This window comes from Erythranthe guttata, chromosome 11, assembly GCF_056151865.1.
Source record: "Erythranthe guttata isolate IM_541 chromosome 11, IM_541, whole genome shotgun sequence".
NCBI classification, from domain to species: Eukaryota; Viridiplantae; Streptophyta; class Magnoliopsida; order Lamiales; family Phrymaceae; genus Erythranthe; species Erythranthe guttata.
Window position 1 is genome coordinate 4,322,260 of NC_142543.1, and position 21,018 is coordinate 4,343,277.

The 21,018-nt window shown below is 32.7% G+C and overlaps 2 protein-coding genes and 1 non-coding gene across 3 annotated transcripts; 2 read left to right on the forward strand and 1 right to left on the reverse strand.

Moving 5' to 3' along the window:
- The first annotated feature begins 7,758 nt into the window (after positions 1 to 7,758).
- Positions 7,759 to 10,074, forward strand: LHCA2 (photosystem I light harvesting complex protein). The gene is made up of 5 exons (XM_012995751.2): positions 7,759 to 8,032; positions 8,384 to 8,566; positions 8,681 to 8,718; positions 9,226 to 9,740; positions 9,833 to 10,074. Exons 1-5 carry the CDS (start codon positions 7,974 to 7,976, stop codon positions 9,848 to 9,850), a joined length of 813 nt encoding a protein of 270 aa, XP_012851205.1. The 5' UTR covers positions 7,759 to 7,973; the 3' UTR covers positions 9,851 to 10,074.
- Positions 10,075 to 11,742: 1,668 nt separating this feature from the next.
- LOC105970858 (chaperone protein dnaJ-like protein) lies at positions 11,743 to 12,321 on the reverse strand. The gene has a single exon (XM_012995681.2). It carries the CDS (start codon positions 12,193 to 12,195, stop codon positions 11,896 to 11,898), a length of 300 nt encoding a protein of 99 aa, XP_012851135.1. The 5' UTR covers positions 12,196 to 12,321; the 3' UTR covers positions 11,743 to 11,895.
- A 5,582-nt stretch (positions 12,322 to 17,903) lies between these two features.
- On the forward strand, positions 17,904 to 17,984 carry TRNAL-AAG (transfer RNA leucine (anticodon AAG)). Its single transcript has one exon. It is a non-coding gene; the product is annotated as a tRNA-Leu (tRNA).
- Positions 17,985 to 21,018: the final 3,034 nt, after the last annotated feature.

Consider the following 21,018-nt stretch of genomic DNA (forward strand, 5'->3'; position numbering starts at 1 on the left):
GCACCCCCAATTTATTTTTAATAATATACACATAAAACAATTCAAAATATGTAAAATATCATAATAAAAAAAAACATTCCCAAAATTTGGATTTTTTTTAGAGAGGATTGGTAAATGAATTTAAGTTGCACTTTGCAGTTTAACTCTTGTATTTTTTGAAATATTAAAAAATACCCACATTTGTATTTCAAGGGGTGTTGGAAATTTATAAAAGGAACTTGGAAAATATTAAAGGAGTGGTAAGTGGCACTTTTCAATATACCCTTGTACTTTTTATAAATTTTAAAAACACCCACATGTGTACTTGAAATTGGGAAAAATAAATTATAATTTGTTAGAGAGTGATCGAATCGACAAACCTCTCTTCTACATGCTAAGTTTTTTTGTTTTAGACAAAAAAAACACACTAGATTTCATTAAAACATCTCAGAAGATACACATAACTGGATCTTAGCATGTAACTCAGCCCATCTACGTGATTCATATTTTGCCAACATTGCTATTTCATGTGCCACTCGATTCCCTTCCCTACAAATATGTTGAGATTTAAACTGGACACAAGTCTTTCCCAACTACTGAATATCATAAATAATATGATCATAATCTGCTCGTGACCCCGAATTGCACTGAATAGCTGTAGTGAATCGCTTTCAAAGATAACTCACTGCCAATTATTTTCACGTGCTATTTCCATGACCAAAAGAGCTACTTTTACCTCCGTTGATGTGGGTTTAATTACCACTTGAAGTAGAAAATAATCTTGCAAAATTGTTACATTTAAGCGTATATAGTTACAAATATAATTTATTTATTTATTTAAATCAAGGATGTGTAACTTCACACTCAAAACACACATCCACCATTTGCACGCCGTTTTCTTTATAAACACGAATGAACTAATTAATTCAATGTAACACACTTTTGAAAACAAAATAGATAAACAAATTAATGATGTTTTATGGGTCCATAACAAGTAATCATAGTATTTGACTAGATTATCTACTAGTCTCACAACAAACCACTTATCTTTTATTTATTTATTTATTTTTATTTTATTATTATTAAATGTTTTATTGATGAGACACAAAACCAGTTATCAATTGTTGTCCACACAACTCAATTATGTCAAAGACTGCGCCTTTAATTTGGCTTGTTGACCCAGCAACAAATACATTGAAAACAAGATTCAATTTAATATTTAAAATTAATATCCAAATTAATTTTGAAAATATATAAAATATAATGATTGACAGGGAACTACATTCTTGAACATATATACATAATTGCTAAAATTGGTTTAACATGTTAAGGTGTTTTTATTTTATTTTTTAATTTCATAAATTTATAGTCACATATGTGTACTAGATAGATATTAGATGTATTACTAAACTGCTAAAACCTAGAATTAAATGCGATTTCTCTATTATATCCATACTAGCATTTTTCCCCCGTGCGATGCACGGGATATTATTTCAAAAGTGAAAAAGAATAATTAATTTAATACAAAATAAGAAAATATAGTATACTGACATGGTAAAATTTAATAATGTAGTATTATTCATATTTTATATAACATTAGAATTTTTTTTTTTTTTTTTTTTTTTGCATATTGAGATTTATAATCCAAATATATAGATAGGGTAGGATTCTTCACGGTTTAGTTTCAATTTTGATAATTGTTAAAAATTATAGTTAGAAATAAGTAGAGAAAAAATATTGAAAATAAATAATTACAGAAATATCATTAGGGTTTTGATAGGGTTGCCCAGCCAGGGGCGAGTCCACCCAAGGGCTAGGGTGGACTCAAGCCCCCCCTCAATTAATTTTTTTTCTCTAATATATATATATATATATATATATATATATATATATATATATATATATATATATATATATATATATATATATATATATATATATATATATATATATATATATATATATATATATATATATATATATATATATAATATATTTTTTTAATTTTTTAGCCTATCCAATTATATTATTTTATTCGGTTACTTTTACTCCATTTAAGCCAACTTATTCAAAGTCGCCTCACTTCTCAAAGCCCTCTTTATGTCTGACATATCTACATTTTTTATTTCCCAACTTCGTTCTCGTTCTTTGAAAAAGAGAATAAAAACTTTGTTTTATTGCATTGTTGCACTAATGGCGGTTAAATAGCTACCCACAGCCGATCGAACGCACACCAGCGAAAATTAACGTTTGACGTCTTTTCTTTCATCTTAATTTTCATAATGAATATTAATTAAAAGTCCATTGTGTAAATTTTATAATCGAGTTGATATTCATGTTTCTTAGACTCTTATAGCAATTTAACTTTCGCGATTCACTTTGGTATTATCTTCTGAAAATGGAGGAAAAAAAATTTCATATCAAATTTTTATCTTAAATTTCTTTGATAGCAAAAAAAATTTCGGGGGCTCTGCCCCCGAACCCCCGATATGTTTAAGCCCCCCCTCACAACTTTTTCTGGCCTCGCCACTGTGCCCAGCGTTTCTTTCTTTTATATATAAGATTTTAACAATACTCATATCCTAATTTTGTATTATTTTAGGGATAAAATTTTCTTTTTATTTTTAATAGATACCTACAAATTTAATTCAGCGGCGGGGTGTGTTGGCTACTAATTTGATAGTATCATTTAATCGCATGTGCGAATTAGCTTAGTTTGAATATAATTTTGTCAACCAAAATATAGCCAATATTGGGATTTAATAATGACAACCGAATGAAATATAACAGGTGAAGAGTAGAGCGAATTAAAAGTTATCATACATTGACCCATCAACATGTGAAATTAGTGATAATAGACTCGTTGTATTTCACTGTAAACCGATATATGAAACAAATCGGAAAAGCATCAATCCAAGAGTTACTTTTTTTTTTTTTGTTACACATTATTGCATTATATTTCCTTAAAAAGAAGAAACTTATCAATACTAAACTCAAATTAATGACTTCAAATTTCAGTGTATGTCCAAATATTATTATAGAAAACATGACCAAAGGGTGGTTGAATGGTTCAATTTATGGGTATTACGTTTTGCTAGGGTATGAAAAACAAGTGTCCAAATTTAGTAATTTCTTAACCATTGATTGATATATTATTATATCCAGCTCTACAAAATATGAGGATAAGATTTTTGGTATGGCCTGTGGGGTATTTGAAAATTTAAAACTTTTTTTTCTTTTCTTTTTTTCTTTTATGATTTATCCACTCTCACCAAACCAATAGCCCAAAAAAATAGTCTTTCATATATATATATATATATATATATATATATATATATATATATATATATATATATAAATATATATATAAGAGGTGCTTGGCTAAGTTTACATGCAAAAATAACCTATAAGATATTTATAAAATTATGATTTTCTCAAAGTGTTTGATATTTTTTTGAAAAAAAAATCTTAGCCAAACGGGCTCTAAGTGTACCGTGTGGTCAAATTAATTATGAGACGTGCTATTTCCACTCTCAAAATATCTTATTTTACCATCAAATTAAGTATATTTCCCATTTTACCCCATTTTCTTCTTTCATCTACATTTTTTACAAATTTATAAACCAACACCACTAAACTAATTAAAATGTTAATGTTTAATAAAAAAAAATCACCATTTTCACTGGAAATCTCATCCTCTCCACCTTAAGTGAATAATACTTTCGTCAGAGAAAAATATTTTCGAAGGTGAAAAGAGTAGGAATTCACGATTTTTGAGAAATAAATTAAGATTACTTGTATAGAAGGTCTTGAACTTCTTCCAGAATTAGCCAGTTTAACTTAATATAATTTCGTTTCCAAATTTTTTTTACATAATTTGTAGGTCATATGGTATGGAAGTTTAAATATTTTGCAATACATATTTAATTGCAAAAAATAAAATAATAAATGAATAAAATAAATAAAATAAAATAGAAATAACTTAGAATATATGAGGATTAAGTGAATATACGGAAGGATGGTGGATTATAAATTTTAGGGGTATTTATGACATTTTATAATTCTTGGTGGTGAATTAAGATACTTTAAAGGTGGAAATAACACCGCTCCTAATTATACCCTGCTTTCAAATCATTATTGGAGCAATTGATGATACAACTAAGCGTTAGCATGATGTTGATTATATATTTTTTTTTTAAAGAAATAGCTATCGTAATTCTTTTGACCAATATGAGTTTCTATATATTATGGGATGGTGATAAATACATGATACGATTTAGTAAATGTAGGACACTTTATTTTAAAAATTCAAAAGCTAATATATATCCCATCTTATTTTATCAGATCCTTTCTTTTTTTGTGAAGTTTTCAAGGACATTACTCTGGAAGAATATCAGACGATAAGTTTTAGTAATTATAGACACTTTATTTAATACATTTTATCAAATTTTCTAATGAAATTTTGTTTCTTGATGCAACAAATTCATCCAAATCTAATTACTGTACGAAGACTAATCCAAGTTCTGATTTCGAATTTAGATGATTTTCCCAAATTTAATTCTAAGAACTAAGAACACTAATTTATGACAAATGAGAGTAATAGATGTAAAAGTTAAAATTGAAAAATATCCCACGATTACCAAAAGTTGTCATATTACTAAAAGTTGTCATGTATTTATTATTTCAATTTAGAAAAAAAACAATATTATAGACCTTTCAAAATAATTTTCTTTAAAACCCGATTACCCGAGGTTTTTCTCATAGTTTTTTTTTTTGGGATGAATTAGTCTTTTCTCAATAGTCAAAAAAGAAAAAACAAAATAACTCATAATTGGGCCCAAAGCCCAAACTAAAGGCCCAATATTTGATAAAGAAAAGTTTGCCTTATAATGATGTCAACTATTTTATTTCAGTTTTTTTTAAGGGTTAATATGCCATGAGCCCATCAAAAGAAACCTAATTTGAAGTAAATGACAAATCAAAATTCAATTTTTTAATTAAATTCTTAGTTTGAAATAATATATGAGCCACATCCCTAATTTTTTTTTAATTCCTATCTTGTCCTTATACCCTAAATTATATTCACGTCAGTTTAGATTTATTTTTCTTCTTTTTTGTTTTCTCTCTCTCACACGTTCTCTCTCTCCATCTTTCTCTCACACGTTTTTCTCTATCTCCTTTTCTCTCTCGTTCTTTGCTCTCATCTCTCTATATTTCTCTTGTTCTTCAGTAGTTACACGAAGACAACCACCGCCGACGATGGAGGGAGCAGGGGATGTGGATCGAGGGAGTATGGTGGAGTAGACACGGCCACGGGCCGGTTGCGGGCAGGTTCATACCGGTTCACGGTTCACTTTTTCCGGAACCGGAACCGGCCCGTAATATGCACGGTTCAACGGGCCGGGTTGGCCCGCCGGTTCGGGCCGGTTCCGGGCCCATCCAGGCTGGTTCCGGGTCGGCCCAGAAAATTTGAAATTTTTTTTTTTGAAATATTTGATGAATAAGTGAACTATAGGAAAAATTGGGGTGTGAGGGTATTTATAGGAAAATTTGGGGGGGGGGGGGGGGATTAAAAAAAAAAGCAAATAACGGCCGGTTCACTAGCTGTTATTTGTTTTTTTTTTTAATTCTTCTTTTTTTTTTTAATCCGGAGTTCACCATTTCATAGAACCGGGCCCGTCCCGGGGACGACGGGCCGGTTCACGGGTCCCGGGCCGGTTCACCGGTCAACGGGTTGGGCCGGGTCGTCAACGGGCCGGTTCGGGCCGGTTCCGGGCCCAAAACTGGCCCATGGCCGTGTCTATGGTGGAGACGGTGGCGGCGGGAGGAGGCAGCGGCGGCGTCGGGTGGAGGCGGCGGCGGCGGCAGCGAGTGGAGGCGGTAGTGGCGGCGTCGGGTGGAGGTGGCAGCGGCGGGTGGAGGCGTGGCGGCGGTTGTGCGGGCGGAGGTTGTGATTATTGTTGAGATGTTATGGAAAGTATATTTTTGACTAAATAATTGGATTTGATTTCCTTGTGTTTTGAAAGATTTTTGTTTAATTTGGTTTCAAATGTCAGATCTAGGTTTTCCCAAAGTTGGTAGGTGACTATATTTGCGGCGGCTGTGAGCGTGGGTTGCTAGGGTTGGTGGCGGCTGCGTTCGCTGCTAGGGTTTGCGACGGCTTGGTGGCTAGGGTTTCGTAGTAAAGTATAGTACACCGTAGTATACTATACTACACCGTAGTATACCATAGTACTTCACTACACTATAGTATACTGCAGTACATTGTAATATACCATAGTATACTATAGAGAAAAATACGTAAATTGAAATTAAAAAAAAAAATAGCACGTTATTTTTAATTGTAATTCTCAATATTAAGTAGAAAAAAAAGGATAAAAATAAAGAAATTTTTATAATAGTGTATAAAATGCTAAAATAAATAAAGAAACAAAGGAAGACAAAACGATATTCTGAAGAAAAAAAAATTAGATGGAAATATGAAAATATTAAAAGAATAATAAATTAAATGACAAATGCAGTTTGGAATTTACTTAATGAATATTTCGAATTTGTGAGTGGAGGGGCATTTTTGGAATGAATTTTATAAATTATGTGAAACAAATGTTTAGTTAGACTTGTCATTTAGTTCAAATAAGGTTTGTCACCAGAGAGACCTATATCCTAAGGCCCCTTTTTTTAATGACTCAAAATCAAACCAAAGAGCGATGAACCCGTAAACTATGACAAACCCCTCGCCCTAAATACCATTCGGACAATATATATAGCTCATCTGCAAAGAATTAAGCTAATAGGCTAATTTCACTAGTCTAAACCTACAAGTCCATTAAGGTATTTAACTCAATTAAATAGATTCTACCACTAATTAACTATAAACAAGACACATGGCTCATTGTTAAAGGTACGTTCTATTGTTTATGCATGAATTGTCTAAAATTCTATTGTGCTATCTAACACCTACTTGCGCAAATATTGACTTAAGCGTTGGATGATTTTTCGCCGAATCAACCCCCGCTTAAGTCACTTGTGCTCACCCTTGCTAGTTTGAGAAGGCGTTATTGCCACGTGGCGATGACTTCGACCTAGATCAACTACTCGCGTGTAGTGACCTACCCCATGTGTTCCCCCATTTTATCTACCCAAGGTGAGTGATACAATATCAATTTTTTATGTTCAAAATTAAAACATAATTTAACATTACTTTTACGTTATGAAAAAAATAGATGAAAATCATACATAAATTGTAATTGGTGACTACAAATTACAATTTAAATTTTAAATAAGATTTAACGGTTTTTTACCATTGTATAAACAAACTGACAGTAATTTAGAGAAATATGTCAAGAGTATATTAATGAATATTGACATTTATTTATATGTTGAACATTTAACAATTGAGTAATTGGACTTTTACAAAATACAAAATGAAAAATCTAGTAGTCCTTATTGCTAATGAAATTATCCAAGGGGTTGCTATAATTATCCCTTATTTTCCTATCAATGTTTTTTCATGCCCTCTCAACTCATACACAATGCGAATGATTCTAACAAAATTTACCGTACATTAAACAAGGTCCAATTAACTAATTAGTCGCTGACTAATTTTACCAACCAAATGAGTCCTAACAAATATACCACCCAAGAAGTAGAACCATACAAAGTTTTCCTACAAAGAAACAACATAGTGAAAACAAAAGCCACACAAAAACTATGCAAGAATGTGAACCACCAGTTGGAGATATTAGTAAAACTACATAAGGTAAGATTCACAAAAAACTTGAGGCAAAAAAAAGATAATAAAAATAGATTCTGGTGGCCACACGGCAACCCAATCAGCCAATCAGATGTCCACACTCCTATCCTTACAAGATAAGCCCAACACCCCCTCAATGCATTAAACTCACTCCTCAAACATATACTTCTTGCACACAAACACACACATCAAACACACCACAAACACACACATCAAACACTTGCAGAAAAACACTCCAACAATGGCTTCCGCCTGTGCTTCATCAGCCATCGCCGCTGTCGTCGCCGTTTCTTCCCCAAGGCAAGTTTATCTCTCTAGTTACCCTCTCCGTACCTATACATGCGCATATACAGTTAAACATCTATAATTAATACAGTCGGGACTAGCAAAATTCGATTAATTTAGCCAAGTATTAAACTAAAAAATTAAAAAAATAAGCACGTTGTCACCGAGTCTAACCTGAAGAAATTATTATTTAAGTGAGGTTCGACACTATATGATATGTCTATGTATGCATATACCCTTTTGAAGATCACACACACACACATACACACACTAGTGATCAAGAATCGGTCACGGTTACGTATTATTATTCGAATTGAATAATGCTAAGATGAAAATTATTTTGTACTTCAATTTAAAATGGTGCAGTTCACAAAAGAATGGAGCGATTGTGGGAGCAACAAAGGCTTCTTTCTTTGGAGGAAGAAAATTGAGAGTGAGTAAGTTTGCAGCACCTTCCAACACAAGATCGGTTGCCGTGTGCGTTGCGGCCGATCCAGATAGACCTATCTGGTTCCCCGGTAGCACCCCTCCCGAATGGCTCGACGGCAGGTAATTTCAATACATACCAACAAATTTTTTTTTTTAAAATTTTTTTTACTTTAAATAGTTTATCAAAAAGTGCTTCGAAATGCGTCTAATCTTCGTAATCACTCAATTTTGCAGCCTCCCCGGGGATTTCGGATTCGACCCTCTTGGCCTAGGTAAGTCCTCAAACATCACTTAAAACGCTCTAAGGCCTCGTTTGGTTCTAAATCAAGAACATAGATCATTTTTTTTCGTAATTGTTGGTTGGAACGAAACATCAAATTATAGTAGTTAGTTAATTAATCGAACCACCTTACTATTATTGGAGGTATTAATATTAAATAACATATTTCACTAATAACTTAAGCTTATTAGTTAGAAAAAAGCTATATTTTACCTTTCCATTGTGTCAACAATGGTTGGAGATGCGCTAACCAAACGAGGCCTTAGTGTTGTCGGTTATGAACACACTCATTAAGTAATTCAAAACCTAAAAAACATGTAACAATTGGGTTTATATTATGCTACACCGGATAGATCTTTAACATTCATATACACACAAAAACACACATACCCATGTTGGTGTGTGTAGATCATCAGTTAAGAATCACCCGGTGTAACCTTTCACCGAGTGTAGAATAGAATTAACCTAACAGCTGTTTTATTATATATAATAAATATAGGATCCGACCCGGATAGCTTGAAATGGAACGCGCAGGCGGAGCTAGTGCACTGCAGGTGGGCCATGCTAGGCGCCGCCGGAATCTTCATCCCCGAATTCCTCACCAAAATCGGAATCCTCAACACTCCTTCATGGTACACGGCCGGCGAACAAGAGTACTTCACCGACACAACAACACTCTTCATCGTCGAGCTCGTTCTAATCGGGTGGGCCGAGGGTAGAAGATGGGCCGACATCATCAAGCCCGGAAGTGTGAACACCGACCCCATTTTCCCCAACAACAAGCTCACGGGTACCGACGTTGGCTACCCGGGCGGGCTTTGGTTCGACCCCCTTGGATATGGATCCGGGTCGCCCGCGAAAATCAAGGAGATCAGGACTAAGGAGATCAAGAACGGGAGACTTGCCATGCTGGCGGTGATGGGTGCGTGGTTCCAGCACATCTACACCGGAACGGGCCCCATTGATAACCTATTTGCTCACCTTGCCGATCCCGGTCATGCCACCATTTTTTCTGTAAGTGCTAAAAAAAAAAAACAGTTTTTTCAAGAATTCGATTATAAACGGAATTATTGAAAATAACGGTTACAATTGAAATATTATTGCAGGCATTCAGCCCCAAGTGAGGGAGAATGTTGGAGAGATGCCAGCCAGCAGCCACGATTTATCTGGGAAAGGAGTCGATTTTTTTCTCAGTGTGTTTTTTTTTTCTTTTCCCCAAAAATTTAATGTTGCATTGTTAGATATGTAATGATATTATATATCTATATGTGATGTAGAAAAGAGCTTGTGCAGTGTACAAATATTTACCTTCAAGAGATCGTAAACCCCATAAAGCCCTGTTCATAAATCTCGGAATTTGCACGATCGAAGAAACTTAAAAGTCAATTTATCAATCGTAAAAGTATAACTTAAAACTACAATCACTTCAATATAAGAACATAATGAAGATATCGAATTACTATGATCAGCAAAACAGTCCGTTTTTAATAGTAAGACTACCTATCGAAATCTTTAGCAAAATTGCATATTTATAAGTGTTTTGAGTCTTCTATTTCGCTCGGATTTCAGAGAATTCTCAAGGGTTTTATTGCCTTGACTAAGCCCGAAAGGTTGCATTAAAAATGTCAAAGATTTCTATGAACATTCGAGATCCAATATAAAGCGAGATTGCATTCTCTACAAAACAGCCACGTAAATAAGCTTCAATATTTATCTTTATTCTCCCGTAAATGATTAACCGTAAGGTTTCCACTCTAGACCTTACTCTAACACACACGCGCGCGCTCGCACACACAACTCACACACACACACAAAGACCCTTAAGACTGAGAATACACGGTTCAATTATAAAAGCGAGTATAATAGAGTACTTATTATGTGCTGATACGACGGAGAAATCAAAAGGTTATCTTAGTAAGAAGTTAGCCATGAATATTATCAACGATAATTAACTATATTTAAAAAATAAGTAAGCACTAATCGATGATAATAAATTCACTATATTTCGAAGTGACAGGGTCCAGAAAGAACCGTAATAAAGACCGACCCCGAGTGTGCCATGCTTATTGAAATGAGATGCTTAATTGTAGAGAAAAACCACGAATAAAAATCCTGAAATAAATATATTTAAACAATTCCTTTCAGAAATTTTCAGCAACCGACTCCACCGCACTGCACTTATTGTTAGAATAATGACAGCAAATTCGTTAATGATTTTAAATATATAATTAGTATAAAAAATCGAAGGGACGAAGAATGAAGCCTTGGTTTAGGACATAACAAAAGGAAGGAAGAAAGAAAGAAAAGAACACATGATGTAACTACACTTAACAAGAAACTATCTTATTACCTATGGTTATTGATTATAAAATCGAGAGACATGTTTCGATGCACTGCAACTAATGAGTAAAAGAAGGACAATACGCTTTTTTTTTTTTTTTGAAGAATGTCCAGTGATCCAAAATGCACGTAGCAAGAGTCAAACAATTGGCTTGATTCTCCTTCTGAAATGGTTCGTACACTATAAGGCCTCGTTTGGTTGCCAAGATAAGATTAAATAATCTAATGAAGACCCAATTATTTTATCGGACCTCTGGACGTCCAACAAAAAAGCTCCGCAAAATAATGCAAGATAAGACATGATAACATAATATTTCCGGGTCGACCCGGCAAGTTATTGGGATACCAAAGTCCAATTATTTAGTTAATCACGGCTAATCCCCCCAACCAAACGAGGCCTAAGTCTATAAGACTATAACAATATTCTTGATGAACCATAAAAAAAGTGGGAAAATATGTTCTAAATATGAATTACGAAATCCAACGGGCAAGAAAAATGAATCGGCTACTTCGAGACGTGCGGACGGAAGAACTTCATTAATCCAATCATAGAATTCCTCTAATTGTTGCATTAACTTTCATTCAGTTAGTTTTAAACTTAAGCAAATGCGCAGCATATGATAAACCAAAATTGCAGAAAAGATAAACAAAAAAAAAAAAAAAATCAGAAAAGATATATCAATAGAAACTATCTCATTTTCATAAATTTAATCACTTTAATTACAGCGTAAAAGGGGCAAATTCCGACCAAGAATTTACCAATATTATATATATATTACATTACTACAATTCTGTTAAACCAACAACGAACAAACAAACCCGAATATCTTCACGAAGGCTGGTTCGGGTTGCGAACGGATATCTGAACCGGAAGTGGCCGGCCGGTTCCGGTTCCGCCGCAGCTGCTGCAAGCCATCCGACCCGACCCGGAACAAGTCCGGCACCCGGAATCGCCGTCCGACCAACGGGTGCACATGCAGGTGACCCGACCCGTTCCGTTACATCTGGGGCATCTGGGATCCCGGCCCGGACCCATCATCGAGTTCTGATCCAGCAATTGTTTGACAATAACCGCCCCGGCCAAAACGCCGAGACCCGTCGCCAACTGAGTCAACACGATCGGACCCATAATTCCGGGGTGAAGAGATTTTTTTTGGGGGTGGATATGGTGAATCTCTGAAGAAAAATCAATGGTGGGTGTAGTTTGGGGGGGTTTATGTGAAAGTGGTGGAGGAGGAGTACACGTATGTTGGGTTATTTGGAGTTTTGTGAAGATTGTTCAATGTTAATTTGTATTGGATGATTTTTCTTTTTCTCTTCAATTTTGTATTTTCTTGGGTTTTATTTGCTTTGCTTGTAAAACTAGTATTTAATTAGGGCAAATTACAGTCACTCCTTGGGGAAGATCAAATTATAAAAAGACCTCTCTTGTTTGCGTAATTACTCATGCGTTCATCCTTACGCTGTTAAATTTACATAGAGGTGTTTATCCGATTTGTAAACCTACCAAACCGAACCAAACGAAAATTCAGTACATGCCGATCACTAAACCTGTAATTCTGTTCGATATTCAGTTTTTTGTTTATATATGTATATATCTTTTTATATGAAATGTTAGTAGTTAAACTAAAATTAATTAAAAAATTAAAAGAAAACAACAAACTTTTAAATATTTTTAATAAAATTTCGATAATTCAATTATTACCGAACTGTACGATGAACGGTATGAAAATTTGGCGTACCGAAATTTCGGTATGATTTTACTAAATGAACACCTCTAAATTTACCAACTGGAAGGGTTTTTTCGTAAGACAATATACATAGTTGAGGGGAGGCTGTAATTATGCAAACAAGAGGGTTTATTTTTTTCGTAATTTGACATTACCTTAAGAGTGGCTGTAGTTTGCCCATATAATTATTGGATAATGAACTTATCATTCTTATTTATTTTAATTTTTTTTAATAAAATAATTTGTAGTCAACCATATATAGAAGCATGGGTCAAATTATGTCAGCTTAGAAAGTATTCACAAAAATATTCGAACTCGAATGAATCGGCATAATATTTTCTTGCTCCTCCAAGTTAGGGCGTGACATGTTTTTTTTTTTTTCTTTTTTTTTTTTTTGAAAAGCCTATTTATCTTTTATCTAACACAGCGGATATATGCAAGGTCATTTTTTTTTAGTTCAAGATCTCCAACATAAAAATACTAATTTACCCATAATGAAATTCAAAACCAAATAAAAAAACATAAATCATAAAAAAAAAAAAAAAAAAAAAATCGGCGTTACAACGCCGATTTTGACTTGTAAAGTCGATGTTGTGTCTCCGATTTGGTTAACAAAATCGGCATTGTGACGCCGATTTTCGTGTACAAAATCGGTCTGGATAAACCGATTTGGAAAATCAACGAAAACATACAAAAAAATCAATTTCAATCTCAATTTTTTTCCCAAAATCGACTAAAGCATTGCAATCCGACAAGACTTAAGCATATATTAATGTTCATCCACACATATTTATCAAGAATCGATGCTCGATTAATGTTTTTGAATTGACAAATAAAAGTTTAGTAAAAATAACTTGTTGGTGGTGGTGGGGTGGTGGTGATGGTGCGGTGGAGGTGGTGCGGTGGGTGGGTCTCTCGTCGTTGTCGGCGCGGTGGAAGTCTCGCTGGTCGGTGTCTCGGCGGTCTGGTGGCGGCAATTGTGAGTTTTTCCTACATTTTTTCTTTCTTTTTTTTTACTTTTTTTTTTTGTCTTGAACAAATTAAAAGCAGAGTTTGTTTGTATTTGGGTATTATTTATTGACAAGGGTATATTCGTCCTGTTTGGTCTTGATGTAATAAAATTAAATTAATTTACGGGCTTGAAATAATAAACTCGTTATGTAGCTTTGAACTAATAAAAAAATGGATTTGCATTTATCCGCCGCCTTTATCTAAAGGTGTAATGGGTGGAAATAAGATGGAACGGATCGGAATTGACTTTTTCGGAGAATTTCTAATTTTTTTCGGAAGTAAAAAATGGGTTTATATTTTCGTTCCAAAAAATCGGAATGCAAAATTCTTTCCGACTTTGGAATGCCTCAAAATCGGCAGGATTTCGGGAATATCGAAAATTACATTAATTTATAGCCTTTTGTTCCAAAATTTGGATATAATGGAAATTTCACAATATTTATCCTTTTTTTTTTTTTGAATTTTTTGCATAAAAAAGGCAAGAAAATCCAAAAGACAGTTCGACAAAACGCAATAAATAAAAGCCAAGTAGGAACAACAAATTAAAACATATATTTTCTTATAAGGAAACATGTATATAACATAAAGTTTCTCATACTAATTAATCTTTTCTAATGTTTTAATTTACTTGATCTTTCGGTATTTATAATTTTCATGTCCTATAATTTCTTTACCTACTAGGTCACGTGCTCAATTGAAAACCACTACAACCGAGCCCCAATCATCTTTAGATAAGGTTTGGGCCCGATAATTACAATCAAATAACTTCAGTCCAACCAACTCTGAATAAATAAAGATTACAATTTATTTGTTAAGGTACGTTCAATATTCGAACCACACAACAGCTTGTATTCTCTCTACGACTTTTACTATCCATAAATCTAATTTGAGCATTGGAGGGGTTTCCGCCGGATCAACATGCGGCTTAGTTTACCTGTTCTCTGATCGTAGCTATCTCAAGGTCATCAAGCTAGTGAGTCAGTGATCCACTTTGCCCTTCCAGCTCATCCTACTTCAACTACTTAAGGTGATCTAATTCTAGCATCATTAATTTGGAACTAAAATCGGATCGGAAGTCAGATTTTTTGGTAATTTTATATACCATTCCAATTTCGTTCCAAATAAATTCGAAATACTCGAAACTCAGAATGAAAAATACAGTTTCAAATTTGGATATTATCGGATCGGAATTGGCGGAGGTCGAAAATTCCATTCCGATTTCCACCCCTAATAATCACTTATTCCAAATTCGGATAGAGCGGGAATCGTCACAATATTTATTTATTTTTTATTTTTATTTTTTGAATTTTTGCTGGAAAATGCAAGAAAACCCAAAGAGAGTTCGACAAAATGCAATAAATAAAAACACGAATAGGACAACAAATTGAAACATATATTTTCTTATAAGGAAAAATGCAACATAAAGTTCCTGATGTCGATTAATATTTTCTAAAGTTTTAATTTACTTGACCCTTCGTTATTTGTGTTCATATAAAATATAATACAAGTTATATTATAGAATTACAAAATATACCATAAAATTATATAATATATTTTGAAAAATCAGAGAAATATTCGGAATTAAAATTGGATCAAACATCAGAATTTTTGGTGATTTTATATAACATTCCGATTCATTTCTAAATAAATTGAAAAAAAAAATAGAAATCGGAATGATAAATATGGTTCCAAATTCGGATATTTTCGGATCAGAATTGGTGGAATTCAAAAAATTCATTCCGATTCCCACCCCTTAAGTGCTACACTAAAAAATTGACATGTACCGAATACCGAACCAGTAATTCTATTTGGTAATCGATTTTGTTTAATTTCAAAATTTTGGTAATTATATAGTGGAATTTAATAATGTGTACTCGATGTCAATTTGATAAACATGCTAAACAGAAAATGAAAAAAAGGGGGGAAATGAAAAAAATGAAATTAAAAAAATGAAAATTTAGAAAGAATCGTAAAAAATGCACCATCGCATGTGGATAATGGGGAAATGACTAGGATCGGTAATTAAGCCGGGCTTCATCGGAACTCGATGGATCGACCCGATTATATTTAAGTCGAGCCGATTTTTTAATAATCCAGATTGAGTTTGAGTCATTTTACTAAACCCAGTTTATTATGAGCCGAGTTTGAGCCTACTATGGCTCAACCTGAATAAAGCCCGACCGATCAAGTTAATAATAAAATATATAATATAATTATTATTTTATTCAAATGGCACAAATACAACTTACAAACCATATAAGATTATTTTATTTTACAACGAAAAAAAAGTGAAAAATAATAGGAATTAAGTGGTTGGGTGGTAATAGGTAAAATATGAATTAAATGCAATATACGCACCCAAACTCAATTGCTGAAATATCATCGAAATTTGAGAATATAAAACTTTTTCAATAATAAGATATACTGATTTTTTTTTTTAATTTCTTTTCGTCTTGTTTCTAAGTTTTTTCAATAACTCGCAAAGATAGTTTATGGTTTATTTGCATTAGCTTCAATGAAAATAAATCTTGATTATCATTTTTTTTTTTCATTAAAAAAAAAATTAATCATTACAGTTCCATAGTAATGAGGCAAAAACATACATGAGCCGAGCTTGAGCCTATACTAATGAGACCCAATGTATGTTAGCTTGAGCATATATAACGAATCTCGAAACGAATCTCGATGCAGGTATGTGAGTTTGAGCCAACCCAAACTAAAATTTACATGGCTCGGTTGTCAACCCTAGAAATGAGTAAATTTCGAGCGGTGGATAAATGAGGGGACATATCTTTTAGAGCTTATTTTATGAAAAAAAAAAATTACATTTAATATTTACATACAAGATTTCGCGCACACTAACACACGTTGGCGCATACACGACACGCGCCAATGCAACCCATCCACATGGACACACACAGACGACCGAAGAAACACAAACAGTGAAACACACGCCATGAAGATACACGAACACGATGAACACGTACACAGATGAAGAAAGAAAACAAGATAAAAGAAAAACGCATGAAAAATGAAGGAGATGGAGAATATGTGATAGAGACGCTTACAGCAAAAACATAAATAATACGACATAGGACTTGTGATTAAAATAAACAAATAAAGATGGGGCACCGATTTAAATTTGTGACTGAAAGACTCTTAGCCAACATCTCCATCAGTGAAAATCTCAAAGCTTAAAATATATGGTAATTTGCATCCACCTCCTCTCAACTTTGGTTTTTTACCAAGTACACCTCAAACGTTTAACCATTTAGCATATACACCCCCTCCATCCATTTTTCCGCCAGTGGTCCGTTAATTTTAAGGGTAGAGTAGGAAAATTACATGTAAATAAATTAAGAAAGAAAAATTTTAAACTTGCAAAATTAACATGTGGGATACAAATGATTTTTTAATTAATTTCTTTTAAAAGACTTTGAGTGTGTTTCTTTATAATAAATAATAATAAGTTCACAATTGCTAGTACTATAATTGTATTCTTGTTATTGCATGCGCAAAAAATTGCATGCAGTATATGTAAATATAATAGTGGTTGGTTAAAAAATAATATTGATTAATTGAAATATAAATTTTGAATGGTGTACGTAAAAATATAGACATTAACCAAATGATAAATTTGATGAAAGCGCTGCATAATCGAAAAAAGTAGAAATGAAATAAATAAATGAATAATAATAATAATAATAATAATAATAATAATAATAATAATAATAATAATAATAATAATAATAATAATAATAATAATAATAATAATAATAATAATAATTTATTTATTTAAAATATAGTTGCTAAAATACAAAAATTAGAGGAGGTAGATTATGTCCAAAGTTAGGGCAATTGTGTATTATCCACCAAAAACTCACGGGCCACTAACGAAAAAATGGATAAACGGGGGTGTATATGCCAAAAGGTTAAACGTTTGGGGTGTGTCTGCCAAATGATCAAAGTCATGGGAGGTGGATGAAAATTACCCTTAAAATATATTTGCAATTAAAATAATTCCTATCAATTCCAAATTAATACAAGCAAATAATTAGTATCATTATATAACTAAACACTTCAACATTTTATTAAAGTTGATATGGCCGAGTTGGTCTAAGGCGCCAGATTAAGGTTCTGGTCCGAAAGGGCGTGGGTTCGAATCCCACTGTCAACAAATAGTTATTATATGTTTTAGTTAATTTATATATTAAAAAGGTATTAAATTTTTTTATCAAATTCTCTATGGTCGAGTTGGCCGAGTTATTCTAAGACTTTTGTTAAAGTTCATGGCTTCGAATCCCACTGTCAACAAATAGTTATTATACGTTTTAGTTATTTTATATATTATAAAGTTATTAAAATTTTTTTATCAAATTCTATATGGTCGAGTTGGCCGAGTTATTCCAAGACTTTTGCCAAAGTTCATGGGTTCGAATCCATGGCTTTAAATCCCACTTTCAGCAAATATTTATAATAATTATTTTTTATGTCGCACCACAATAAGGCCTTGTTTGATTGCACTTAATAAGCTTTTAATAAGGAGACTTGAACGGAGCAAACTATTGCTTAGCGATTCAGTTGGAAAAATCTGCAAACTATTGCTTAGCGATTCAGTTGGAAAAATCTCTTATTCGTTCAGATGTTAACTAAACAAAGTTGAGACAATTTTGTCCCATAAAAAAATGTATTTCGACTATTTTATTCAAATAGTTAAATGCTATAATAAATGATATGTAGTGGGGGTTCAATTCTCCATACAAATTTCACTAGCATATTTATTTTAATATCATAAAGGTCATAGTTAAATAGAAATATTTTTATTTAGATATGATTGATAGTTAATTAGTTTAATTGTTCAACACCATTGAGGCTACTTAGGAGTGAAATCGGACGGATCAGAACGAAATAAGCATCTTCAGAAAATTTCAATTTTTCGGATGGATTCATTCCAATTTTGTTCCAAAAAATCTGAAAAAGTAAAGTATCGGGATTTCGAAAATTGGAATGAAAAAACTTATTCTAAAATTGAAATTTTTTGAATCGAACTCAGCGGAAATCGAAAAATTACGATTTCAGTCACTTAAATATAAAATGTATAGTTTTATTGATGTTATTAGTGTAATTTTAGAAAAAAATCGGAATTTTCATAATTGTTTTCGGAAATTGAAAAGGATCGGAAATCGGCATCTCATATACATTCCAATTCTGATCGAAAAAAATCGAGAAAAATCAAAATCGGATTTTCGGAATTTTGAATGAAAAATATTGTTCTAAAATCGAAAAAATTAGGATCGAAATCGACGGAAATCGAAAATTTCGTTCCAATTTCTACCCTAGGGCTAATAAAGTAAAATTACACTATTCAGATATAATAGGCTTCTAGTTACCAAACGAACTTAAAAATTCAGCATTCAGTATTCAGACATTGTTCTTAGTCATTCAGATCTTTATTCAGCATTAAGTGTTCAATACTTAATTCTATCAAACGAGGCCTAAATCATTTACAATCCACCACCCTAATTTTGAATTTTTAAATTTTATTTTGTATGTCCCACCACAATAAAGCATTTACAATCCACCACCCTAATTTTGAATTTTTAAATTTTACATTACAGAAGGATATTATTTTTAATCGGTTTTGTTAATTGTGCGCAATAAAAAAAGAAAATTGTTATTTTCTACTATCCTGCAACCTAATTTCTACTATCCTCCAACCTAATTTCGAGCTTACAGAGTTCGCACAAAAAAAAAAAACGTACACTTTATCTCCAAATATGTGATAAGTGGATCTTTTATTCTATCGGCTATTTGATAAAAACCCTCCATTGAATTTTGACATCTTGATAAATCCATTTTTTAAATTGATATTTGCTATAAAGCCAACCAACCCAAAATACCTTATACGCCCCAATTAACTATTATAAAAGAAAATTATGTTGATAAATACAAATCCCACCCTAATTTACACCAAAAATTTCTTTAGAAATACTGTCCAAAAATCACGCCCACTAACTCAAGGAATTCCATCATCAACATACTTCTTCGTCACTTATAAAAAAAAAAAAACAACAAAAAATAATCTTCGTCAACACCGAGACCCACACCACAATGGTGGTCGAAGTTTTCTCAGTAAAATTTGCTGAAAACTATAGCCACTATTTTGCAATGAAAACCACGAATAAATTAACACTATTAAATATACTACAAAAACCAATTTTTTTAGACATCAAAACCACCCAACAATGGAGATCCGTCTTTGTTGAAAAATACTTTGCTGAATAACATTTACCGAAAGAAAAGTGTAGAGAATAAAAACACCATTTTTTTTTAAACATGAAAACCACTATGTAAAAATAGCTATTAAACATGAAAACCACTAGGCATAAACAACTATACAAACATGAAAACCACTGTGTAGAAACAACTAAATAAACATAAAAACAACTCTGTATAACAGCTATATAAACATTAAAACCACTATGTATAAACAGCTATATAAACATGAAAACCATTACAAAGCGAACTTTCTTGCTCGGATAACCATCTTCTTCACTGTGCAGTACATTTCATCCTATAGGAATTATTACAATTTTTATATCTATCCATTTCTCCCAAAAAAAAATCATATAATAATTAGGGATTACTGCTCTCCCTCATCTCTCCCACGATTTCTCCGAGGTTAATTTACATTTCCGGCAAAACAAGGGAGCCGTAGTTGAGATGAACAGAATCAAGCGTGGCCGCCTCCGCACGAAAACCCTAGCGCACGCTTGAGCGAATCAACCGTTATCAACAATGGAACACTAAGACCACCCCCTGACGAGAGGATATGGGGAGAAGAACGCCCCAACTTCCACCATCGTGCAGGAAGAAATCACAGAGAAAAACAAACATAGCGGGAGAAATGGAGAGAGGGAATCGATATAAAGAAGGGTATAGTAGTGACATTATATATATTATTTATCTTTGAGATTTATCTTAAGAAAGAGTAATTTTTTTATGGACTCTTCTTAATTGTACATTGAGGGGGTTTTGTCATATTTTCTCTTTATTCTAATTGATGAACATATTTATAAGGAAATATAACTTTCAAATAATTTGATTGAAAAATACCGAAAAAACACACAGTTCGTATTTTACATTCATTTAGGCGGACTAGTGGATAACTGTAGATTATTATGAAGCATAAGGGCTTATTTATAGTGTTT